This window comes from Geospiza fortis, unplaced genomic scaffold (genome assembly GCF_000277835.1).
Source record: "Geospiza fortis unplaced genomic scaffold, GeoFor_1.0 scaffold92, whole genome shotgun sequence".
Taxonomy (NCBI): domain Eukaryota; kingdom Metazoa; phylum Chordata; class Aves; order Passeriformes; family Thraupidae; genus Geospiza; species Geospiza fortis.
The window spans coordinates 2,080,893-2,108,532 of NW_005054389.1; the positions used below are offsets into that span (position 1 = coordinate 2,080,893).

At 38.7% G+C, this 27,640-nt stretch overlaps 1 protein-coding gene across 1 annotated transcript in view; it reads left to right on the plus strand.

Annotated features, from left to right (window-relative positions):
* The window catches only part of CCDC6 (coiled-coil domain containing 6), a 50,222-nt gene that overhangs the window by 5,602 nt on the left and 16,980 nt on the right, over positions 1-27,640 (plus strand). The window contains exons 2-5 of the mRNA XM_031060711.1: positions 13,109-13,258; positions 20,317-20,445; positions 25,428-25,531; positions 26,792-26,952. Coding sequence (XP_030916571.1) covers positions 13,109-13,258; positions 20,317-20,445; positions 25,428-25,531; positions 26,792-26,952 — 544 coding nt within the window. The remainder of the gene's footprint in view (positions 1-13,108; positions 13,259-20,316; positions 20,446-25,427; positions 25,532-26,791; positions 26,953-27,640) is intronic.

Genomic DNA, 27,640 nt, shown 5'->3' on the forward strand with positions numbered 1-27,640 from the left:
GTAGGGAATATTTTAAACAACATCCTGCTTAGTACATGTTGGTGAAATGGAACTTCCCACTGATGAGTATTTCTGAGGTCAGAAAGCCACTTTGGAAGTCCTGATGTATACTTTATTTTATAGCCATTTTAAAATAATGTTTGGCACATATTACTAAATCAAAAACTCATATGGTCTTTTATACACACCCTACACCTTTGTGGTTATCTTTATTACAAATAGTCCTTGGCTGAAAGATGAATATTTGCTTATCTGCCACAACTTGTTCTCTATAAAACCATGCTGAATGACCTGTTTAATGTTTCTGTCCTTTATACTGTAAATTAATTTGTTTGCAGTATTGCCATTGGGTTGATACCAAACTCTGATAACCACCTAGTTTTGCTTGCCTTTAAATATTAGACCACGACTATACTTTTTTATCAGTTACTTTATGTGATGTTCCCATATTTAATAATGGTGGAATGTCTTCAGTCAGTAGGCATACTGGTATATTGCTCTGAATTACTTTGAGGATGAAAGTGAAATAAGAACTGAAATTGTAGAGTACATTTGGGAATTTTTAATAAGGTAAAGTTCTTGGTATTTCTGTGGGCTTACTATTCTGCATAGAAAGTGATTTTACTTCTTAATGAACTTTCTCATTGAGGTTGTATCATGAATTCTGTGTTAAAACTGGTTTCTAATCAGCTTTTATTTTAAGAATAGTCTTTATTTTCAGGTTTGAACATTTACTGAGACTGAGGCCCATTCTTTCTTGGTGTATCTCCAGTGCCTTAAAAGCATTTTGAAAGAGAGGTTGCTTTGGTTGTTACTGCATTTTACACCTAACAACAGGTTTGCTTTCAGTTGAAGAAAAAATAGTCATATGTGCTCCTGCTGTATATCTGCCAGACATTTTTAACCTTCTTTTTAGTCACATGCCCAATTGACTGTTGAGTTTTGCATTATTCACATCAGCTGGTTTAGTAATCAGTATTGAGGTTTTTAGGGCTTCTAGTGCTATTGCTGATCCCAGTATTAGAAAGCTACTATGGACAAGATTTTAGCATAGTTTTCAAATCCTGGAAGTTCTGTATTTCATTTTAGTTGTGGTTTTGACTTGAATGGAGTTTGAATTGTAATACTGATTTCAAAGGATGAAGGAAAATTATTTCACTTTATTAAACTCTTTCTTTTTCCAGGGTAGGTAGGTGGTCGTCTGTGGTTTTCTTGCACTTGTTAATTCTGTTTACTTGTTCTCATTGCTTGTTTCCTCCTGCTGCTGATACTGACTTTAGTGTTGAAGCTGCTGTTTTCCAAGTTCTTGGTTTTAAGTGTTGGTATACATGGGGTGTATTTTCAGCTACAGACTCTTAGTGCTAAAGCTCCTTGTAGTAATTGAGCAAATAATACTGATCTGTGGTGAGCAAGCTTATGCAGCTGCTGGAGACTTCACAAAAGGTTTTCTTCCCACTGCCCCTCATAAAGTGTGCTTGGGGGGGATCCCAGGTGGGGACTGGAAACATTGGAAGCCACTGAAATGGTGACTATGGCAGCTGCAAGCAAGATGATGAGGCTGGTGGGGTGCTGCAGGACAGTGGAATGCCAGTGTCTCACAAACAGACCTTGAAATGTGATTGAAATGAAGAAATGAGACAGTGCTGTCCTTCACAGGAATGAAAATTGTCAGCAGTAGACATCTGATGTATCTCAGCATAGCCTTGTAAAAACAGTGAGAGAAACAGTTGCTTTGCTGCTCTTTTTTGGGCAGGGGGGTAGGAGGAAGTTGCTGAATTTAGCAGGAGAGCAAGAGGTGAATCCTTTCAGTCTTAAAGGAAAAAAACCCATAAAATGAAGTAGGAGAATAAGGACAAAATGTACAAATTGAATTATGCACAGGGTATGGGGTTCAAACAGAATGAATGGAAAAGAGACAAAGACATGCTCTAGAAGAGAGGCAAAAAATACAGTATAAAGCAAGCTCCCCTGGATGTGTAACAGGAAATATTCTTGTGATGTCTTGCTTCCAACGCAGCAGCCTGGGGATGGCCAGAAGGGAACATCTCAAGTTCCTGTTCTCCAGTCAGGTCCTTCTGTCTGACTGAAGATGTGTCTTGACCTCTAATTAGGTAGTCTGTTAGTGTCCCATTTCAATGTATGGGGTGGAGAACAAAGTGAAAATGACAGGCAAAGACAGTTGAGGTGAAGTATTCAGCAGTAAAAATGTATCTTAAGTGGGGAACTCTGAATTACAGATGCGCGGGTTTCACATCTCTTTCTGTGGGGTGCAAGGGTTACTTGATAAAAGCTGAAGCAATATTTATAGAAATATTGAAGCAGTTTCTAATCCTGGTACTTGACTTGTAATTATTTAAATGATTCAGTTAAAATACAGGCATTGTAGGCTAATTGGTGTCTATGGGGACAATGTTTTCAGCTCCTGAGAGTCCTCTATCCCTTCATGCATTCCCTTGCAGCAGTTTTTTTCCTGGAAAAGTAGGTATTTCCTCAGCTCAGCTGATAGTCTAACTGATGGAGAAACACTTCAGATAAGGCTTCTCTTCCTCTCTCAACTCTGAATTTTACTTAGTTTGAAATTTCTAATATTACATGCAGTCTGGTCTTAGTTTGGGGAGGGCTTAGTGAGCTGGATGAGCATCTGTTCAGCCCTGCTGTAGATGGAAACAGCCTAGCAGTGTGCCAGCTGTCTGTAAAGTTTTCCTCAAATGCTTTAATTTTTTAAACTGCCTAAAATGTGATGTTTCTGCTTATTACTGTAAAGCTAAGGCCTTTTTAGTTCCCTTGGTGGTGGTGGTGCTAATCATACTTAAAACTCCTACCACATATATAAATAATTCCCACCATGATATGCTGTGGTCCTGAGTGAAAGTATAAATGTTTCTTAACAAGTCAGACATGATAAAACCCAGCAATGTTTAGCATGCCACAATATGAGCTTATGCTTCTTTCTGTGACTTACAGTTGAATTTCTTCTTTCACCAGGTGGTGGGATTTCCACTTGGTTTTGCTTCATTTTCAAATAAACAGCAAAAGCCACTATTATGAAATTTGCAAAATGTAGGGTTTCAACCACCACTTTTGCAAGAGCTTTAAAGGGTATGTGTTTCTCACATCTGTTAAAAATGAACAGTAGACATTTTGTCGTGGCTTGTGTTGCCAGGAATTATTAACTAGGCAAGACCTCTGTTCTCACAGGCCATGAAATCCTGGTTGGGTCAAGAAGAGGGACACTCCCAAAGTCAGTTTCACTGAGTAAATTTAACCTGAAATCTAGATATGCAGAAAATCCCTTTTCTCTGATTATTGATACATGTAACTGGATTGTCCTTGCTCTGTGAGTGGAGAGGTGGGTAGGCATTTCCTAAAATTTTCTCTGTGTCAGACTTCTTCAGTTCTGTATGGGATGAATATTCAAGGATGATTGCATTCCCCCACATCCTGCAAATCTCTGTTTGTAGGGGCCAGTGATAGAGAATACAAAGGCCAAGGATTTATTTTTCATATTCCTCATCATATTTTCATACACTACACATTGATAAACTTATTTCTTGCCTTGAAAGCCTGGAAAGAGATTGCTCTTTGGAATATTGTGATAGGTACTGTAAGAGATCTAAACTGCAGAGAAGGAAAAAAAATCCAAAAAACTACTCATTGACTCCTAGGAGAGGTAACTAGAAACATTTCTTTTTCTGTGATGGAGCTGGAGCTAATGTGCCTTAACAGTGAGTTGGACAGTGTGTGTTCACTTTGTGAATATGTTGGTTTGGTTTAGGAAAAGGTATGATTATAATTAATAACAAGTTTCATCTCCAGCTCTTGTTAATCACTGTGAAAGTGTTTTTCTGGAAAGTCAGTTTGTGTAAGAGGAAACTGGGGGAGATTTTAACCCTCTTAGGAGGTTGTTTGTGTTGAGTGGCTAAGGACACCTTGCTACTGTGGGGAAAAACATTGCCATCCCTAATGATAACCTAAGCTGTATTTGAATTTGTCATATAAAACACACAAACAAAATCCCAACAACAGTCCCATTTCCTGCCTCTCCACCAGCAAGTAAAAAGGGTTTAAGAGTTTTAAAGGCAGTTAAGAAATTACATGGTGAGCATCTACAGTTTGAAAACCCCATAAATGGATCTTTATCCAGTGGTCTTCATCCCTAGTTTTAAAAAAGGAGAACAGGTTGATTGATGTAGAGATACCAGAGGTTATACACACTTGAAAGAAGGATCTACAAGTGCTGAAAGCCGCTTTTACCTAGAAGGGAAGGATGATGAGTTCACACGCAGTGGGTGCTCAGGACCCAGTCAAAGTGAGAAAATGTGCAGTCTTCTGCCTGGGAGCAGGGACAGTCACTGCTAATACCTGTGGTATGCAGGTGGCACTCCTTGGCACATGCCATGCACGTGGAAAAACTGGGTATAACAGAATTACACTTCAACTCTCATTATGTACTCTGATGAAGAAAAACATGTTTTTCATATTTACATGCTTGCAATGAGTTACCTGGACTAGATGAAGTGAACCAGGATTTTCATGGAGGTTATTTGTGGGGGTGACTGTTAAATCTCTGTTCTGCTTTCACCAGTGCTCTTTTGCCTTTGAGAGAGAAACAGTTGTGGCTGCAGAGCTACTTGTAACAGGAGTTTGCTGTGGCTGCATCTTGAGCAGAAGTTTGTTGTTTTAGAACAACTCGGTACCTGTAAGCTGAATATACCTCTGATCATACCTCTGAACAGAAGCTGGGCATTAAGTTAGTCACCTAATAGTCTACTCTTCTGCTAAATCTTTTGCTGTTCCTGCTCTGAAATGCTGGGAATGTGCAGTTTTGAGTTTTCTAATTGGTCAGTTCAGCAAAATGAATTGGTTAATGTGTGGTTAAATTAAAGATAAATGTTGATTTATCAGTGGGCAGAAAATAGACTAAAAAGCATTTAAAATACGTTAATTTAAGAAGTGTTTATGCATTAGACATCTGATATCAGAATAATTTGTGCTGGGGTGCTACATTCCTTGTAGGTCCTAGAACTAATGGTGGTCTTGCTGAGATTTAAGTTGTTGTTATTAGTTTCTAAGTAGCATAACAACCAGATTTAACTAAATTTGAGTATTGTAGATGCAGGTCGAATAAACCACAGCATTTTAAGATGTATGGTTATTCCAATGATCACATAGACTGTGGAAAATTATTAACACACACCACCTCCAACAAAACAGTGTATGCTACAAGATTAGAGCAAAATGGTCCTTTTTCTGTCTTTCACGTTGACAAGTCTATGCATTTGAAAATTCAGACAAACTGAACATAAAACTACAAGTCTTGTTATTTGTACGTGTGCATCTTTGTGATGTTTTTCACCAATTTTTATACTGAGGTTGAGCAAAAGCAAAATCTGTTCCATTTGTGTTACACTGTTGATTAACCAGCAAACTTTCCAGTGCGAAAAATTCAGCAGTAAAACAGATGTGCAGTTAGAAGTCAAAGAGTAATGCAAAAATTTCTTTCTAGTAGTCATCAGTAAAGGATTAATAGAGAGGTATTTCAAACTTTGGTTCAGAGTTTGATATGGCAGTGTAGCTGTATTTTCCATATTGGCTGTGTTTGTCAGTGTAAGTCTGCAGCTGGGTACAAGCTAGCAAAGGTGGGGAAGTCCCTGGCAAAGCACCATCTTCTGGAAGAGATGTGCTTCTGATGCTTTGTGCTGGGAATGGTCCCTTGCCTGTGCTGGGCTGATGGAGGTGTCTCACATTCTTGGTGCCTTCCTGGCTGTGTTTGAATGTGCAGTCATTACAGCCCTTCTGAGGAACATTTCCTGTGCATTTTGAAACAGTATTTGCTTGTATGCAATGAACTTGAGGACTTAAGGCAGTGGGTTTGTTTGTGCTTATACGCATGATACTTTACACATTCTCTGGAAGTCAGTGCTGCTGCAAATGCAGCAAGTGTAGGAAATGTGTGCTGCCTGTGCAGCCATGGGACAGAGGAAGGGCCTCATGAAATAAAGCCATTTGGAAAGGTCTGCAGGCTAGATTTAATTTTCCTGCTGGGTCATTCCTGCCTTGGCCTGTGACTTCTCTTGGCTCAGGTTACAGCTCTTGTGTGCTGGAAGCAGAGACTCCAGCCCTGATAACAGTCTGGGAGCTTGTTCTACATGATGATGTTTAAGTGAATGAAAAATAAGAGCTATAAAGCATGTGTATAATGAATAGTCAGATTCTTAAGGTTGCCATGTTGAGTGTTCAGAATAGGAAGTGTTTAGCATGTGCTTGTACAACCCTGATACTTTTTCCTTGATGGTGCTTTATTACCATATAATCTTTAGTTACATTAAGATTGCATAGCAATATGTGGTCATGGTTAAAGTGCTCAGTAAAAGTTATTGATACATTTTTCTAGGCTCTATCTTGACATTTTGTCAGTCAAAGAGAATGTGGCTTTTTCACATGCTGCATTTTTATTAACTATTTAATGTGCCAGTATTTTGATATAATAAAAGCTCTTGAAGGGAGTATACTATTTTTTTCTGTTTTGAAGAAAGCTGTTTGAATTATTTTTCAATTATGTAAGTAAATTCATGAATTGATTGTATTAATTATGAAATTCATATAGCTTGTTACACTTAGTTTGTAATTAGCCAAATGCATTCATTTTATAAATATTTATGCTTGTCAAATGAGCTTGTTTTCAGAACTTGCTTATTTCATTTTTACCACTTGTGTGTTTCAGTTGTGCAAGCGTTTCAGGTCATCATCAAAATGCAGAGAAGGAAGTGTGTGCAATGGGATTGCATACCATCAAACAGTTTACTTCATTGCTGATGCTGAGATTATTCAGCATGAAAGAATATCAGTGACTTTTGTGTTTAGGAAGCTGGTCACTTCTGAGGGCTGTTCTCAAGTGCTTTTCCCAAACCACAAGATGTGTGCATCTGAGTTTTTGGGAGAAGATCCCACCAGGCTGCATGAGCTGAAAACATTTGACTGTGGTTAAAACTGACTTGAGAGAAAAATGCATTTCTTATGTTGTTTGAGTCAGCTTATTTCTCTAGTCAGTGTGCATCTGTTGTGGATTTGTGTGGCCATGTGTTGGATCACTTGGTGGGCATCAAGGGAAGAGCTTGCTGTGCCTGGAGCTGGCAGCAGCAGTGCTGTGACAGAGGGGTTTGACATGTCTGGCCAAAACCTGATTGACCTTTTACAGAGGAGAGGGCTGGGGGATGAAGGGGACAGAGCATTTCCTACTATAAATGGAGGTTAAAAGGAGCTGTATTTTAATACTTTAAACAATAGCTTATCATAGAGTTATTCCTTTATTATTACACTGATAAATTGTATTATTATTATAATAAAAAACAGATTTATTTTTTGTCTCCTCTTGCAGCAGAACTCATCTACTAAATAGCTGTAATATAATAGGACTTGTGCTTTGAAGCAATTCTGCTTCAGTGGCTTTAATGTTACACAATAGGTAGTGTTTATAGTAGTTGAAGTTCTCAGGATGAGTTTCAATAATGAATTTCTTTCTTTGTTAGTATGTTTGGAAAATAACTTTTGGTAAGCCTGGATGTTTGTGATTTTTCTGGTGGAGGGTGTCTGTTTATTTGTTTGTTTTTAGAAGCCAACCAACCAAAAAAATGCTTTCCTCCTACACTTCCAGGTCTGTGTTAAAAAAAAATAAAAATCAGCCATGCAGCTTGAGATCCTGAAGGAACCATTCAAAGGTATTAGTGCTTGTCTGGGGCTTCTAGGAAATACTGTATGCCCAAAGGTAAAAATGCATGGTTCTTTCTATTGCTCTCTTACTCCTGAAAACTCATCTTAAAGAAGGGAGAAGAAAAAGAAAAAGGTACTTTTATGTCAGAACAGAGGAAATTACCCTGGGGGTTTGTCACAGATTAGACAGGAAATCACACTACAAATTGACCCCAGAACTTGAATTCCAGCTCACCACTTCAACCACAAGAGCGTTCACTCTTTTCTCTCAGACAGGCCACCCAGCTGAAAGAAATACCTTTCCTTGGGTGAGGGGAAAGCTGTGCCCATGTCATTTCTGGGGCTTGGGTGGGAATTCCTTGTCCTTCAGCCCTTCCAGGCAGGAATGTGCTGCTGGGCACTCGCTGCAATTGGCAGTAGTGGGAGTTCTCTGAGTTGCTGTTGACTTCTGTTCTTGTGGTGGTTCATGTTTCTCACTGTCTGTAAGGGACACTGTGGTCATTTCAGATGGACCTGGAAGGATTGTAGGAAAAAAAAAGCTGCATTGTAAAAGTTTCTCCTGTAAGGGAACAGTATCAGCTCACTGGAATGTTTATTGCATTTATAGTTTTCTGTGTCATTTTAACCTGGTGCCAGAAAGTATGGCCAGAGCAGTCACTTGAGTTAGTACTGAGAGAGGAGGAGTGTGTACTTCAGGAGATTTGGGAAGCTTAGATTTTATTTTATGTAAGAACTGCGTATTCAAAAATCATGTCATTGTAGCTTCCTGCACTTGTCACCCTGTTTACCTCATCCTATTGAGCAGGACTTTTGGGAAGGCTGCTTTCTGCAGTGACAGCTTTAGTTCAGTGTAACATGTGCAGCAACTGAGATCATCTCTTCCCAAAGCTGTCCCAGCCCTTCAGTCTATATTCAGTAGCAAAGATTGAGTTTCTTGTGGCAGATTAAACTGCTCTTCAGCTCCATCTACAGGGTTACCAACTGCACCAGGAAAAGTTGCATGAAAGGTAAAGAGGTCATGGTGGCTCTTGACAGAAAGATGAAAGACCTTCGAGGGTGGATTAGATCAAAACAATGCTTGGTAGGCTGTTTCCAGTAAGATCCCCTGAAGTGTTGTGTCACCTTCACCCTGGATGCTGCTGGAGACAGCCTGCAGGCTGGGCATGCCTGCCATCTGCCTTGTGTAGGTGCCTGGGGCAGTTTGTGGAATGTTTACTGCTGAAATCGTCTGAAATGACACCTGACACTAAAATGCAAGAACATGTTCATGTCAGGTCACTGATAATGTGCTGATGCTGATTACAGAGCAGGTATTAATTGCATTGCTGAACTTGCTTGCTGTGCAGTATCAGGAAGGCTTGTGAAGCTTTTAGAAGAGCTGCTGGTGAGGGGAAGGGAAGGAATTTTTTTTTTAAGTTTTTTTTTGTTATAGTTAATTTTTTATGTGACTGTGTGTAAGCTGATGCCTCATCAGAAGTACTGGATTTTGCTGCTTCATATAATACAGTGCCACTAGAGCAGTGTGGTCAGTGTATGGGACAGTGATACAGAAAAAGAGCATCCCACCAGAAACAGAAGCTGCTGCTGGTGCTGGAACCGAGAGAGCAGTGTGAACCTGGTCTGCTAAAAGTGTATTTGCAAGAGGAACTGAGAGAAGCAAAGCATTTTAATGGCAAACCTTCCAGTTTATAAAGTATATGCAGCACATGGAAAAAGAACCTTAGTGCAGCTCACTTCCTAATGATACTTGGTTACTACGTAAAGTTCAGGAAAATATGTTTCTTAGTTCTTTTAAAATTACTTGAAATTTAAGCTCACAAGGACAGATTTTTATGACACTTCATGCATCAGCTCTACTAATGATCAGGATTTCACAAGCATCTGCAATAAAAATAATAGGTTTTTTCTTCCTTTTTGTGGTTTATATGCATGAGGCGCTTTTTATCTCGCCCTTTATTCTTGATTTCCTACAAAGTAACATGATAGCCCTTGCATTTATAGTCTTGACCACAACAATTAGAGATTTTCCTTAGCGGATGCATCCAAGTTAGCTGTGCATGGAGTTCTGAGACATGGGAGACAGCTGGATATGTCTGTTGTGGTGAAAGTAGATTGCTTGTTTCAGGTTTCCAGAGACTGACTGATCAGGTGTTGTTATCATTTTGTATCACTCAGTGCCTTAGCTCTTTATTTTGTAATATGGTGCACAGAACAGAGTAAATGGCTGTTTGTATTATTGCATGTCAAGTGTGATATGGATAATAGAGGAAAACCAAGAACTCTACACCCTTGTTGAAGCCCTAGCATTTCTGTATTTTGTTTCTCTTTTTTTTTTTGCTGATGATATCATGCCTCTTTTCAACTACAGATACTTAATAAAAAGACAGGTTATCCCTTTGGAAAAACAGTTCCATCCAGAAAACAATTCATATCCAGAAAAATCAGTTTGATTAATGGCTAAATGAGTAACAGATTTCAAGACTTTAGGCGATATTAAGGTAAAGATGAATTATCCTATTACTTGAGATAATTTAACTCTCACCAATTAATGAGTAACAAGATAAAGAGCAAGTTACAGTATGAAATTGAGAAGAAATGTGGTAATGAATTTTGTGGTTTGTACCTAGTCTAAATAACTGTCTGATGTTTTTCAGCTAAAATGTTTGTGTTGAAAGTGCTGACCCTTGGGTAATTAAATGGACATTCGTTGTATTCAGAGTGCTCTGTGGATATGTGAGGCTCACAGTTTGTGTGCAGATGTGTAGGGTTGCTGCTGTTCAGTTGAGAAATGCATTCTTTGTGTAAGGGAGGCAGATTTATCCTGCCCACCCTTTCCAGAGCCTCCTGCAGGCTGTGGGCACAGGGCTGTTGCAGGGCAGTTGTTGAGCAGGTGCAGACCAGGGCTGCTCACCCTGTTCTGTGTGCCAGCACCGCACTGCTGTGTGCCACGCCAGCTGGGGAGGCAGATGCAGGAAAGGACAGAGGAGGAAGGGAAAGGCTTGGTTCCTGGGTGTCTCCTCAGCCTGTGCTGGCCTGCTGCCTGGCCTCACGAGCTCCAGAGGAGCATTGGCCAGGCCAGGGAGCTTGGCAGCTTGTGCTCCTGTTGGCCTGAGCACCATTGTTAATGTGACACCAGGAGCTGGCAGAGAGTCTTGTGCAGGCTCGGTGCTGTAATAATGGGATTTTAGAGCTTTTGACTGGTGCAAAGCATGAACAGAACAAATCTGTGCAAGTTACACACAATAGAAATCAAAGCAGAAACACCCTCATTCTTTTGTTTTTCAGAACCAAGTGCTTTCTAATTTAATTTTAGATAAGCTTGGTGTGTGTTACTGTCTTCTGTTGTCTGAAGCATTGAAAAACAGACACGAGGAGAAATCCTATGTAGTGAAGGCAGTGGAGGAGTTGATTTTGGAACAGTATGCATGAATTTTAATGATTTGAGGACAATGAGCCCTTGCAATTTGACTTGTTTACTCTGTTCTGGAATGTCTCTGAAGACATAAGATGGTTAGTAGCTCTAAGTAAAGCCACATTTAGAAGCTGATAGATGATGTTATTCAGATCAGTTAGATTCCAGGAGTTTTAATCCGTTGAGATGTGAGCTGACAATGTAACATTTCTTCAGACCTCTTGGACAAATCTCTTATTTTCTTGATGTGACAGCTAATAATACCACTGCTGAACATGCTGGAGTAGCTGTTCTCTGCTGTGGAGATGCAATACATTAGAGAGGAGGTGTTGTGCAGGACCTAAGCTGCTAAGCCAGCAAACTCTGCCTGACCTGGCTTTTTCCTTTTTTTTTCTCTTTTTTTTTTCTGGTTGGGTTTGTACCAGCTCTGGTGGTGACAGGGAGAGGGGAGCTGTGGCAGATAGATCGTAGGAAAGGGCCATGAAAAGAAAGCAGTAGAGATGGGAGAAGACGCAAGAAGGCAGAGACAAAGATGTGAAGAGAAGGACTTGGTGGAATGAGGACTCAACTGAGAAGTTTCCAAACCACTGCTTCAGATTTTATGATATTGGTGATACCATGAGGAAAATTTGTAATTGTCCTATTGTTTCACCAGATTGAAAGACAGTTATGTTCTTTAATTAACTTTTCTCCTAGATGTTGAAGGTGTCTAAGTAATTGGCTCTTGGACCACTAGGGAATATATCATTCCAGTTAAAAGATCACTGACATAATGAAATCTTACAAGCATTTTCCAGTGTACAATAAGTATAAAGAGATTGTTATTTTGGCACATTTTAGGCAGAGGATTATGGAAGATAAGCTTTCAGTAAAGTGTCTGCTTCAGTTCTTAAATTTTCCTCTCTCTAAGTTTACTGAAATAAAGCTTGCAGAATGTTTGCATAAGCTATAAGCTGGTGTAATTTTATTAGAATCAGGGCAAATCATGTATGTGCAGTTCAAGTCATGGGTTTTATTGCAGGGAATAAAATCACTCCTAGCACTAACTTGCCTCATTGGTTAAATGCAGTATTTCTGTCATTTGGTTGTTCTAGGCTTTGAACTGTGGCATTAAGAGTTGGCTCTACCAGTTTGTAGCTGTGATCATTCATTTGCCCATATGAAATACCCTTCTTGGCCTTTCAGAGCAGGCTTTCAAAAGATCACTTTTATGTTCCATTTATCACCTTTATGCTTAAAAACCATACAAACATCTGAACTGTAGGGAATGCAAGAGAGCAGTGTCCCAGGCTGGCTTTCTGTGGAGCAGTGCAGGGTGCAGTAAGCTGAAATGGAAACTGTCACTTCTAGTAATGCTGCACGGAGAAGATTTCCAGAGTAGCTTGGGGTAAAGCAACCCCGTGGCATTTTTGTGAGTTGCTGTTGTATGTAGTGGAGTAGCAGTGGAGAAACCATAGCTGTTTTCCTGGTGGTGGGGTAGGAATTCCTGTGAGAGGAGCTGTGCTGCCTCTGGCTCTGCATATTGGGGTGAAAGAAGAGGAGCATTATTTGACTCCTGGAAAGCAGAGCTCAGTCTAAGGGATCTGAAAAGGGGGCACAGTGGTGCATGCAGCAGTCTGAGCTGTGCTTCAGCTTGTAATGGAGAACATTTAGACAGGAGCTCCTTTTCAGGCATAGAGTAGGTAAAAATAGTTGTCTGAATCTGTAATGCTTTTACAAGCATTACATTTGTAAGGTTGAGGAGTTTGTGCATTTGGTTGGGAGGAGGCCACTTTAAAGCACCAGTGAAGTTTCTCAAGTCAAAAGGTTGAAAACAAAAAAATGAAAAAAGGTGCTATAACATTATAAAAGGGGTTGGTAACAGCACTTAAGGTCCAGCTACAGGCCTCCAGCATGGTAGGCATTTAAAGGGGAATGGAATAATTGCAGCTGTTTTGAAAGGAAACTTGCTCCCTTTTTTCTCAAAACTATGTTTTTATTTCACAGCAAGCAAGGGCAGAGCAAGAAGAAGAATTCATCAGTAATACTCTATTTAAGAAGATTCAAGCTCTGCAGAAAGAAAAAGAAACACTTGCAGTAAACTATGAAAAGGAAGAGGAATTTCTCACTAATGAGCTCTCAAGAAAACTGATGCAGGTAATTGGTGCCTTTACTGATGTTTCTCCCAGGAGCCTCAGGACTGACTGGTGACTGAACTTTTGTGTTTGTGTGACTGCACTCTGAGGGAAGTGGGCAGGTTGGAAAGCTGACACTTGATAAAAGCAAAGTACAAGAAGTGTAGTGAGTGACCTTTCTTTTTAACGTGTTGCTTTGAACTTTGCATCTGTGAACTCAGCTTTGAGAACCTGAAAGTTTGTATAATGATGCAAAAAATGGGTATAGCTTGCAGTAAATGCCAACTACCTTCCAGACAAAAGTTACTGATTAATTTCAAATGTTAGTGAAACACACTTCCTTTTCTGGAGTATTTGATACTTAGCACAAGTCCTGAAATATTAAACTTTATATACAAGAATGTGCAGCGATGGTCAAAGGAAACTTTTTATGCAAAATTGTCCATACTTGTAACAAAACCCTTGCTTCTATTGAATTGAAACACATCGCTTTGATGGTAAAGGTAAAAAGTTGGAGGTGCTGGGAAAATTTGTGGCAGAGAAACCTCTTTCCATTGCCCAAATTGCTAATTTTTAGAAAGTGGTTCCGTATTTGTTGGAAGTGTTCTACATGGTTGCTCTGTTCTTTAACCTGCTGTTAGCTCCTGTAGGAGACAGGGTACTGAGTTAGGGCAGTGTTTAACGTGATCTGCCTGAGCTTTTTTCATGCCATCAGTTCTAAGCTTTGTCATGAAAAACAAGGCACTTCAAAAGGAGCTAATTTGTATGTTGTAAGCATTGCTGTGTTCTGCAGCTGGAGACTGAAGGCATGTTAGGAAATACAGTGTTTGGAAACACCACCAGAGCTAATCCCATCTGGTGCTTTTGTCACTGAAAACTGGGCCTTCTCTCACTTTGTTTCTTTGGTGCCTGTTATCACACAGGAAGCTCAGTAGCAGGATAAAATATCCCTTACTTGGTATGACTATTTCCCCTTGCTGTTCTTGAGGAGTGACAAGGATGTTTCTGAGTAAGAGGCATGTTTGGTTTCTAAGCCATACATTTTCATTAAAAACAGAGAAGCAGATGGCAGTAAAATAGGGGGGTATCAACTGTTCTTTTCTAATTGAAGTAAGATGTGGATATCACTATAGAAAAAGCTTTCCACTGAAGTCTCTTGCAGTAAAGGGAAAAATGGTACACTGAACAATGTTGTTTAATTGAAAGGGAGATGTAGAAATCTGCTACAGAACCAGGTTACATGGGACTGTACTGTGCATTATAAAGAGGAAACTAAAACTTACTTTAAGTGTGAAAGCATGGATTACACCTGATTTGTTTGAAGGGTTTTGAAGTCATATCATGACCTTGGACACAAATTTGTGCCACAGAGTTCTGCAGCAAGTAAATTGTTGTATCAAGTAATTGCTTCAGATATGCTTAGCCTTTTCCCTAGAATTCATGAGATTGTTTTAACAGTTTTTTTTAACCATCTTTAGTTACATTCTTAAATTGCTAAAATTATGCAAAATAGGTTCACACATTGCAAAGAGAAATATAAACTTCTTGTCAACCTAAAAGTACAATTTTATTTTTTTTTTTTGCTATGGGCATTCAGAAACTATCCTTTGACTTTTGCCCGAAGTTAAAGAAAAAGGAAACATTCTACTGTTTTCAAAATGGCCAAGGAGTGCTTGGCTCATTGCTATGTATGAAACAAGGCAAGGGCATTGTGCTGTGTGTCTGCTGGAAGCCCTTAACAGGTGAAACTTCATTCTCATTGGTGAGAGAAAGATACAGAGAAACATCTGAAACAGAATGCAGACATAAAGCTGGAGTTATTCTCACCTTTTGTACAGCATCTGGAGAAAATCCTCAGTTATGGTTTCAACATCATCCCATAGATACTGCCCAGCTTTCAGCAGGCAAGCTGCAGGCTTGTGCTGAAAGAAAGAGCTGTATAGCCATACCTACAAGAGTATGGAGGTAAAATTCTGATCCCCAACTGCAGCCTTGGATTTTCATTCCATGGGGCCTTGCTGTAAGCCTTTAGTAAACATGGTTATGTCAGCCAGAATATTTTAAAATACGGCAATTCATAAATGCAGCTGTGTTCCAAATTGTTCATCCTGAAGCTGTGTGATTTCTCTCAGCACCATTATGTAGCAATTATTGAGAGTAAATTGTGAGTTTGTCCTGTCTATAATAACCCAGGTAACTTGAAAATGGGAGCAGCTGTCAGCATCCTGGTGGTGTTGGTGGTTTGCCTGTGAGGGGTGAGTGGCATGGAATTTCTTAGAGGTTCACCTGAAAACTTCAGTGCACAGAGGAGAAAAGGGTTATATCAATGCTCCTTCACAAGGCCAGAGTTGAAACTTTTGTGGCTTGTGCATAGGCACCAGTGGTGTTTCTGTTTATAGCACACGCTAAAGTGTTATTAACCCTTCCTTTTCACTGGTCAGCAGGTTCTGCTTTCCATACTTCTGGATGACTTTTCATACCTTTCCAGTAGCTCAAGACTTGCAGTACAGGTGGAGCACTTGTTGTAAAGCAAACAGTTTAATATTAAAATTGTTTTTCTGTTTGTATGTATGCTGAATGCAGATCTCATTTCATGGTTTGATTATGTCTTTGATGTGATAAAATTGCTGTGAAATACAAAACCAGGATATTAATATATTCTCCTAAACATCAGTAATGTGGTTAGCAGCTTATAAATTATACAGAAGAAATGGTCCCTTCCACTAAAGAGCTTACCTGTAGAATTAGGGAACATTTTAATATTACCATATGTTTCCATGAAAGTAATTTTTCAATTCTTCAGAGATCATGGACTTAGTAAATTGACATTAGAATATTGATGAGTTGCAGGCAACTTTTTTAAGCAGCAAACAGCTGAAAATAGTACTTGATGTTTTTTGTTTTCTGAAACATTATCTGTTGTCTGAAGGTTTTGATTCTTCAGTGTTGAATCCTAGAAATTATACCCACATAGAACAACAGATTAAAAATTGGGGAAGAGAAACTGATATTACAAACAAACTCATTTTTTGGAAAAGAGGGCATTATTAGCACACATCACATGGTCAGTTTAGAATTTATTACAATATCTTTTCTGTAATTGGATAGTCTTCATATTATACAGATGTAGGGCTACAGTCTTGGCTAATGTTTTTTTAGACCAGGAAGGTAAGATAATTATAATTTCCTTTTTTGTTTAATTTCCTGAAATTTGTGGGTGCCAATACTTACCATTACTCACTAGAGTGTAGCAATTCTATCTTTATTAGGAGAATAATGAACTCATAAATGCCCACTTCCATTTTTGGCATCTTTGCTCTGCAGGGAATTCTAGCTAAATTAGATGCAGACTTTGGATAATGACTTACCCAGGAATACAGTAGTCTCCAGTTGGTTGCTCCACTGCTCTTTGGGATTAACTCATAATCTCTGACTTTGCCAGGCAGTGTTGGTCTGACCTGGAACTAGACTTACAGCATTCATGCTGTCAGACATTGTACATCAAACGGCTTCCTGCCTTTTGGATGAGTAAGGGAAAAAATTGCATATAAATCTGTTGTTTTGTCTAAAACTTTGCATTTTGGAACTGAGGAGAGATACTTCTGCTAAACTGCATATGATTTGCACTCTCCCAGGTGAGAGTATTCTTCTTCAAGTATTTACAGCTCTGGGCCTGTTTCAAAATTACTCCTGTATTACTCTGTTGAAAGGCACCAAGCAGAGGGACTTTTTTCACAGTGCCTGTGTGTTTGTTGATTTGTCAGACCTTTGTTTGTCACAGTTGCAGGGGTTTATGCCTCTCATTCAGCCTGGCCTCTGGAATGAGCTCCCAGAACATTAAAATATTTTAAACATGGGAGCTGCCTGCCAGAGCTGCAGTGCTCCTCCTGACAGCCAGCAAGAATCCCCCAGTTCAGCACCATCCATGTGCATTACTGTTATCAATCACAGGCTGACATCAGGTTTGCAATATCAGAAATTAATTTTGAAACCTTTTACTATATGCGAGATTGAATCTAAACAGACATGGTACCACATAAAAGAAGGTGTTTCCACTGGAATAGTACTGTCTTTCTGGTGCCATGCCATTGCTTAAAAATATCTTCTTATAACTGTTAACTTTCACTGCCTCTACAAGCCAAATGAATGAATATAGATTTCCTTTGCTTTGCATAATTATTAATTGTCTAGGTTGAGTGTTGCAGGAATGAAGGAGCACGTGCATCTCAACAGAGATCTTAAACAGAAGATTTTTATCACATGCGTCCCTGATAAAGTTCTTATAAGCCTTATACATATTTACTATATTTTCCTATGTACTTCATGTAATTATATTTTTGTTTACCTGATGAAGTCTCTAAAAAGTATGGAAATTTTTTTTATAGCATCCTCAGTCCTTACTCATTGTAGAATGGTAGCAGTATATTGCAGGATATCATGAGAAGCCTTTTGATGCAGGCTCTGTTCTTGCAGTGGTGGACATGGACGTGTTGAGTTACTGTTTTGAAACTTGAAGTAGTAAATCTTGAACATTTACCATTTGTGAAACAAGGCTGCTCCAAAGAAGAATTTATTTTTAATATTGTTTAATCTTACAAAGTCAGTTGCTTACATTAGGCACTAGTCCTTTTCAAAATCAAATTCAGATTTTTTTTCAACACCCTTATATTTTTGGAAGTGCAAATTACTCCAAGTAGCTGTCCTTGAAAGTAAGATGTTACAACATACCAGGATAATACCAGGATAATGTGTAGTCAGGCAAGGTAAGTAATTGGATGTCTGTACAGAAACGTTTCTTATGTAAGTCTGATTCTTGACAATTCTTTAAAAAGTTGTAAGCCTGTAAACATAAGCTATTACTCTTCCTGCTCTCAAAATACCATGCATCAGCTCAAGGATGCTAATGGGATTGTGCTGAATAAACAGAGCCAGCTCATCTATCAATTATTTGATGAACATCTGGACATAAAGAGGAGGCAAACTGCTGATACAAAATTGTTAATAAGTAGGACTTTCAGGATGCAACAAAGGAAGAAGTGGACAGCTTTTGGGTGCCTGGAGTACCTAAAAATTGACTGTACAAGGTCATAGTGTGGGGGATAAATGATGGTTCATTTTCTAAGGGGAACTTAATCCACTGCCTCCATTACTTCATAAAAACATTCCCCACTATCCCAGAAGTAAGCCAGCACAGTAAGGAAGGAAGGTAAACATGGTCCTGCATTGTATAAGGACACTTGTTCCTGCAGAGAGAGAGCATTGCTATAGTTGTTTAGAACTTAAGTGAGCTGAGGCACACAGTCCTGCTGCTAAGCTTTGTGTTTGATAGCCCCATTCTCACTTCAGACTAGTCACTGCCCCTCTTGCACCAACCCATCTCTAGTCTTACAGAGCTGAAAATTCTCCTTCAGTTTTCATATGCAATTCGAGGTCTGTAAGACATTGGCATCAAGGTGACACTTTCTAACACATTTTTCCTTCTCTATAGCTATGGCAGGCGTATCTGTAGACCATTGTTACTATAATTGCATATAATTCAAATCAGTTGGGAAAAACTCTTTTACTTTACTAAGTGAAATAAACACTATCCACCTGTATTACACCAGGGGGTAGTTTCTCATTGTCAGCAATTCTATTCTTCAGCATTAAGATTTCATCAATAACTGGATTTTGATTGTTTTGGTTTGTTTTTGTGATCAAAGGAAATAAAAGGGAAAAATTATTTTACTCTATATGAGTGACAGACACCACTCATATATTTTGGGGCTGTTAGTAATATTTTTCTCTCTCTTTGTAAAATGAAGTCAATATTTTCTATTCTAAGAGTTTGCTATTCTGGTATTTGTTTTAAATTGTGAAAAATCAAATCTCAGCATTGACAAGCCCTGAAAACACAAACCCCGATTTTTTCCCACTTGTATATTGCCAAATAGTTGCTGTCTGCCTGTTGCTCTTCCTCTGTGAGCCTTTTGCCTTGATCTCTCTGCCAGGCTGCACTCACAGGCAATTTTGTCTCTGAATAGGAGCAAAAGGAGCTGAATTAACAAATGAGCAATTTTAGCTTGTTTCAAAATCAAAATCCTTCACTGTGGCTATCCAGCAACCTTGATTTGTGTCCATGACTGCAAGGTGTCTCTATTCCCTCAGGTTTTCCTCACACATTTAACACTGTGATCATAGAGATTGTTATGTGCTAGCCAGAAGAACTGGCATAGAAAAATAAGCAGGTGGAAAGAGGTGCTTGCAATTGTCAGTGGATGGTCAGAACACAATGTAATGACACCATTGTCTGTTGGTGACATTTGCTTTTTCCTGAGGCAGGTTCACGTGTTTGTACCATGGTGCCAGTCACACTGTTCTATCCACAGGAAGACTTGGATTCCTGTCTCAGAGGGACTGTACTCCAAGCCATAATTTATGTTAAAATGAGGGGGGATTTGTTTTCATCTGCTTGAGAGTTAAATTTTTCTTCTCCACTGGACGCATTAAATGTAAAAAAACCAATTTTTGCTATTAAGAAAACATATAACATTGATTTGAAATAACCAGTAATTTTATGTCATCAGGACAGTTTGATTTTGATAGCATAGGAATATGAATGAGAAATTTTTTTGTTGTTTGTAAACTACTTGTACAGCAATTTCATTAGTATGATTTCAGTCAGAATTTTCAGCTTTCAGCTGCCCAGAGAAGGAAGTGCCAAGACCTGCATTTTGTGCTTTGGGTGCTCTTGAGATGATGCATTTAGATTGAAATTAATGCTTTTGTGAACATTATGATGGATTTTTACTTTGTAAATGTCTATAATACATTATATATAGTATATGAAATAACCCATTTTAATTTGACTGAATTCAATAGTTGGAAATTACTTTTCTCTGCATTGTAAATATGAAGCACAGTTTAAAATGCTCTTTTTTGAAGGGTTGTTGGGCAGGTTGTACATTTTGAAGTTTTTTGAGAAGCATCAGTAGAGAATTTAACATGCAGGAGGAATAAATGTGTGAATAAATATATAAAAGGTGCATAAGTTCATGCTTTTATTTGCTTAAAATATTTACATGTCTCCTAAATTTTTAGCTGCAACATGAGAAAGCTGAACTGGAGCAGCATTTAGAACAGGAACAGGAATTTCAAGTGAACAAACTGATGAAGAAGATTAAAAAACTGGAAAATGATACCATTTCGAAGCAGCTCACCCTGGAGCAGGTAACTCTTTCATTGCACCATTATATGACAGAAAAAAACAAGTCCTTCTTTTGTCTTAGATTTAATTAAATGTTTTACGTGTGTAAGAAACTGGGCAGTATTGGGAATATAGAAAAGTCAGTTCAGCTTCCAAAGCAATAGAAAAGTAGCATAGTTTATTGTGAGAAACTTGGATTAGTTTTTTTCATGGCCATTATATCTATTAGTATCTATAGTATTATATCTGTTGTAGTAGCCTTTGTGTGGGCCTTCATGTCTGCTGGACAGCAGTGACTTTTGCAAATGCAGCTTTTTTGTGAATAATGCTGCCTGTTGCTATTCATCATCTTCCACTCATGCTGCTGGTGAGAAAAGACTGTCACTTCTGATGGTGTTAAGCACAGTAGTAAATGATCTGTTTGTGGTCTGGTTGTGCTCTAGGTCACCTTTTGGTGGCAGCTTGGATAGCACAGCCCTGGAACTGTGAGTTGTCAGCTGTGTGTATCCTTCAGAAGCCTTGAAGTTCGACTACATCCAGTTCCCTTTCTCCCTAGACAGTCATGAAGATTGCAGAGATAAAACACCACTTGTTTGGCTGTATTTCCACAGGATGTTTACACATTGGGAGTGCTCATGTCTGATTTTAGGTATCTGCATCAAAGCATCTCAATGGTGTCAATAGGAGACCTTTTGACTTAAATGGCAAACTGGTGAAACCTTTAAGCTTGTTAAAGGACTCCAGATTTTCTGGTATGTGCAGGTCCAATAATTCAGGTGATGTAAATATAGTGTGTTATCTCTGTGATTTCTTCTGCTGTGGAACTTCTTTGTTGCTGGTAATTTGAATTGTTACCAGTTTTGTATGAGTCTCCTTCCGTGGCTATCTAAATGATCAAGTGAATTCTCTTGATTCTCATGGTAACATTCTATATGGAGAGACATATGGAACAAAGTGAAAAACTAAAAGCTAGGAATACATAGTTGCCAATAGATCCTTACCCAGCATGGAAATTAGCATGAGGTTGAAATAACTCTCTTAGCCACAAGGTGGTGATGGCTGCCACTTAATCGAAATGCAAAGTAGGCTTAACATACTAAGCTGTTGTAGTCTTTGAAATGTTAGCATGAGCCATGGCTGAAATCTTCGTGCTATTACTTTTGTCTCATTCTGGGCAGACTGACTTGTGAAATCATAAAATTTGAAACTTGTTGCTACATCTAAATGTCAATGATACACTGTTCAAAAAGCATAGAAGTACAAAGGTCTTTAGTACCTGGCTTTCAAAACTTTGGGAAGATGTTAAATTTGGCTGTCTTTCTTAGAAATTCCACGTGAATTTAGTGTTTTCTCTCACAGTAAGGTAGAGTAAATGTCAGGTTACTTGGGGCTTCAGCACACTTTCTTTCCTCACACAAATTAAAAATGCTGATTGTGCTAATTAACCAGCTGAAGCAGCAGCCTTGGGGCATATGCTGTACCTAGCAAGAAGCAACCCAAAATTGTAAGGAGAGTCATGTTGCCTTTATTGCACACAGAGAGAATTAAGGAAGAGGGATTGTCACAGTCTGCAGCACAACCATCAGAACACCTGTTAAACAGGGCTTGAAAGGAGAACGCCAGTGCTTTAAACTGGACTACATTGAGATCTGTCACTAATCACTGAGCAGATAATTACAGCATCTGTTCACTAAACTGTTGTTTCTAGAATAGAGAAGGTGAATTATCTGTGCTTTGTGTTCTTTCTTTCTCCTTTCCTTTTTTTCATCTAAAACGCTCATACCACAGGAGATCAGAAGGTAGCTGATTTCTGGTTGCATAGAACAATATTCCTCAATAAAAATTAAATTGGATCTTAGAGTTCAGATGTGACCTGAAATAATTTCTTAAGTCAGCTTTAAGTCAGCAGAGCATTCTTCTCTGAAGGCAAATGGTGAAGAAATTTACAGCATGTGACTATTTCATTAACTGAATGACTCAGTTAAAATGAGCAATAATGTTCTGTGTTCCAGTTCAGTGGTTTGATAGGAAATAAATAGCTGTCAGGATTGCCCTACAGAGGCCAAGTGTGTGTACTCTTACTGTTACTATTCTTAATTGCTATTCTATTTCATACAGTGCAGTGAGAAACTAGAATTGGTGCAGTTAGGAGATGAGAAATAACAGCTAAACTGCTAATAATCATCTCCTATGTCTGCTTTGAAAGGAGAAGAACATGAGATGGTAAAATCTTTGGGAAATATTTTCTTGGGAAGCAGCAGAGAATTAAAGCTACAAAGGGCAAGGTGGAGATGAGAAGCACAGAAGTAAAATTTGGGATAGTGGGCTTAGGCAGAGATGAGTAAATTGAACTTTAATTTGGAAGACCTCCATTTCAGGAGGGAACAGTTGTGCTTTTTAATAAATTGGCAAGACAGTTGACAAATCAATAATACAGAAATACACATAAAATGGATATTTTAGCTGCATTTTGAAGTAAAGTAAGTGCATGTGAGAGAGAGAGAGAGAGAGAGAGAGTAAGAAGAAACACAAGTGGGTGGTGAGGAAGGTTAAAAGGAATTTTACTTTTCCTCTGAAGAGGAGGTCTGAAAAGCAAGCAATGCTTCCTTGTTTCAATGCTCAAAATCAGGTGATGCTTGATTAGAATGTGGCTCTGAACCCCTGTAAAGTGACACTAGGATGACAGAGCTAATGAGCATAATCCCATCCTGCTTATTTAATTTTAGAATATTACCAGCGTTGCTTAAAAAAGTCATTGACTGGAGTACATTTCAAAGTTCACCTGAAACTATTGAATACCAAGCCAAATACACCAATTCTTTGAATTCACAGCTCTCAACAGGATGCTCCACTTGCTTCTGCTGTAGGTGCCATTCAAGGTGTTCTTCCTCCAAGCTTGACAATCCTGACAGTGGGAGAAACTGGCACAACACTCATGACAAGGAAAGGAAGAGCCTTGTTTCCAGCATGTTTTCTTATTGCTGGAAATGTGGAGTTCTAGATCTGTTTCACCTGGTTTCTTTGGTGTTTTGTCAGAGCAGCTTCAGGGCACAACACAAGGCTTGTTTGTGTATTTGTTGCTGGTGGTTTGACTTTGCCATTGTGCATGCTCACCTACAAGCAGATTTATAATTAATGGACTCCACTGCCTTGGTGATGGTTGCTACAATACTAAATGTAATCTTAGATTTTTCAAATTCAGGCTTATAAATGATTCACTCTGTCTTTAAATTCCAACGTGCTCTTCTTCCTACCATTAAAAGATACGGATTTCTTTTCGCCTGTATGTTCTTGTGGGTTTGTTTGTTGCTAGATCAAAAAATAGTTGTGAAAAAACTAAGAGTAGGTGAGTCTAAGCCATGCTGCATTGAAATGATGCAAAAACCATTGCTGCAGAGATCATAACATTATTATGCATGAACACTTTTTTCATCTGTGATTATCTAGATAGCTGTGCAGTGTAGTGGAGATCTGGGTTTTGCTAACGTAGAAGCACAGTGTGCAGATTGCCAGGACATTTTGTGTAGTTTCTTCCCTCTGCACATTCCCAGCCCCAGGCGCTGGCCAGACTGGCTGAGGAGCCCTGAGGCAGAGTGCCCTGTGCTCCTGGGGCTGAGCCCTTTGCTTTCTTACCACTCCACCTCCAGCCATGTGGGGAGCAAAGTGTTGCTCAGGATCCAAATTCTCATCCTCATGGGGAGGCTGAAGCATGTTGCTCTGATCTCTCTTTTATTGAGATGTAGGTTCCCTGAGCTGTTAATGTACATCTGGAAACTCAAACATGGAAAGATTTGCTCGACAGTGTTTCTAAGTATGTTTCCTATTACTCATCAACATATGTCTGCTTCTGCTCACAGTAACTAATTCCTCTAACCTTTAAAGGAGAAAGTTGTACATTCATTCAACTTGCACTGGTACCTGAAGTGTGTAAGTTTGTCTTTTGTTTGGGTTTCTCAGCATTAATTTAGTGGTTAGCACTTATAGTTTACAGATTTAGATGCTGCAGTAGCCCTTCAGCCAGTGATGTAATAAATGGAAAATGCTTATTTCTGTTTTCAGTCTTTCCATTTTCTAATGTAAGATTATTCGACCAGCAGAAAAGTGGTTTTAACTAAGCTTGGCTTGGAAAAATGCTTCCATGCTATTATCCACCTGTAAAGGTGTTGATCTGTTCTCAAATATTTTGTTATTGTCAACTTCTTGAGTTCAGCTGTATTGCTACAGAGTAAGATTAGCTGTGCCTCTTAATATTCTCTTCTTAATAATACTTGCGTTGTATTTTTACTTGAACGCTAATAATAGGTTTCTTCATGTGTGGGTCTACATTGTATCTTCTTTTATTAACTTCAGAGTAGAAGGTTTTGCATTATATGTTTTATTAACTTGTAGTAGAATTAAGAATCCTTGTTCACACAGTAAGTGAACGTGATTAATGTCAAGTTAATATTTTAATTTTATAAAACCTTTGCTTAGATAGAATTAGAATTTGTTTTGCTAGTAAGCATTGATACAGTAACACTTAAGGCAGTTCATGTAACTTTTTCTTTAATATTGTTATGTCCTTTAGCTAACACTAGGCACACAAGGCAAACATGGCTTTTCTTCTATTTCTGGATTACTTAACTGTAGTTCTTCCACTAAAAGCATCTAAAACTTTTGAAAATATTAAATATTGCTGTAGTGAACAGTAAATTCAGTTTGAATTTCATAGATTCATGGTATAGGAGATGTCTTTAAATAGGTTTGATAAGTCATCAGTGCCTGCATATCCAGGGCTCATGCTCCTGCTTATTGGCCAGAGACAAGTTTTCTGAGAAGAACTTGTGTTAAGGAGATAACAACTGTGCAACTACTGAATCTCCATTTTTCCAGCGCATTGTACCTGAATTGTGTCTCTTCTTCCCCTTCTCCTTGCTCTAAAATGGTGTTGTTAGAGCTTTCCTAATGACAGTTCCTTGCAAGAAATCCATGCTCATCATTTTCAGTAATTGTTTTTCCTCTGCAGCTAAGACGTGAGAAGATTGACCTTGAGAACACTTTGGAGCAGGAACAAGAAGCACTAGTGAACCGTCTCTGGAAGAGGATGGATAAGCTTGAAGCAGAAAAACGGTTTGTGTTGTTACAGTGCACTCCTTACTATGGGAGAAGATTTTTGTGGCATTCACATTCTCTGAAAAAATCCCTTCACCCAGGATTTTTCTCCTGGCAAACTGAGAGGCCTCAGAGAAAAGGAAAACAATTGTTATCTCATTTGCTTCTCCTGTGTTGTGCTCACATGTGGAATTTGTTTGGAGATTGTTTACCCACAGCTGATTGTTTCATTGGATTCTGCTGTGAGTTGTTTTGACTCTTTGGCCAACTGGGGCCAAGCTGTGTCATGACTGGAAAGAGTCAGGAGTTTTCATTATTATCTTTTTAGCATTTATTAAGTATCCTTTCTTTAGTATAGTATAGTATTCTTTAGTATAGTATAGTATTATAAAGTAATAAATTAGCCTTCTGAGAACACGGAGTCAGATGCATCATTCCTGCTTTCGTCAGGGCATTCCCAGCAAATACAATACTTTTTAATACATCATGTTCTGGATTAAATATGTTCATCTCTGTCCCACAAGAAGTTGTCTAATCTGGGAAAACCTGGAAGATCAAGCAGTTGTGAAGTTCCTTGTTAGCACGATGCCAATCATTGATTTCTTAAAGTAGATAAAACTAACTAGTATAAGAAATTACCTGGGCAAGCTTGAAGGAATTTATTGAATTTTTTTCTATTGCTGATAGCCTCCTTTTAAAGCTTCTGGTTTATGGTCAGCTTACTGTGTTATATGAGAAGCTCTTGTTTTTTCCCTGTCTGCTTAAAGAAAACTTGAGCTTCTTCTCAGAGGCGTGCACTTCTGTCATTGAGACTGCCCAATGCTTCTTTAGTAGAAGTTAAGACAGTGACTCTTTATATTATTGGGACAGCTAAAATTAAAAATATGTATGAAAGCAACAATGTCTTAAATGTTATAATGACAAGAACTCAATTTGAGGAGGAAATAGGAGAGAATCGTGATTAATGATTATTAATAACCTGATATTTTTATGTGTATATTGTTATGTTAATGTGACCCTCTGAATCTTGGCTGGGGCCTCAGAAAACACCTGAGCCTGAGTGAACTGCAGGTTTGGTAGTTTACTAGGACAACAATTTTTACCTTTTTATTTTGAGTTAAAAACTAAACTTTCTAACTCCTCCCCAGTTTATCTCTGCTCAAACAGTACTTAAAATAAACCCTGCATACCTTTCAGAATCCTTGCAATGGCTTCCTGGGGGATACAAGAGGTTTTCATTAGAATGGAAGGTAAAGTTTGCACTCTTTTTTCATACAGAATTTTGCAGGAGAAATTAGACCAGCCAGTATCTGCTCCACCATCACCCAGAGACATATCAATGGAGATAGACTCTCCAGAAAATATGATGAGACATATCAGGTTTTTAAAGAATGAAGTGGAGAGGTTAAAGAAACAACTGAGAGCTGCACAGTTACAGCGTGAGTAAACAACTTGTTTCAAATCTTCTCAAGTTTTTGCATTGTAAGATTTTTATATGTACTTTCTTGAGTTTGAATTGAAGGTAGAAATGGAAAAAAATGGGGCAGGTTCAGAATACAACATTTTCATAATTGCAGTGTTATTGCTTGTTGATGTATTTATACTGTAGTTTAGAGCGTTCTTTAGCTTTGCTAAAAGGATGTCTGAAAGAATCAAAAAATAATCCTTGACTATTTTGTGCCAGAAAATTATGTATCTATCTATCTTTTCAGAAACTTAACAGTATTTCAACATACACATTTTTCAAACATATTTATGGCCTACTTTGTAGGAGTCCTGTTGCAAATTAAGAATTACCCAAAAGAATTAACAGCTAGTGAAATAAAGGTCAGCTGTATGTAAGAATTTCACTTGTTAATGATTGTGGCAACCTGAGGCAGCTGTTGCACAGTATAGCATAATTAATTTGCTGTGTCCTTTCCTATGTAAGATGTCTCTGAAGCATAAAGAGCTGTTCCATAACACGTTCCTGTTGTGCAGGGCTGGGGCCCCTTGGCCAGCAGTAGGAACTGCATTTTGCCTGCCTGCCCAGGAGGGGACTGTGCACTGAGCACATGGGCTCAGCTGCCAGGAGGCTGCTGGCACCTTCCCTTGGCTTTGCAGTGCCAGCCCTTCCTTCCCTCCTGC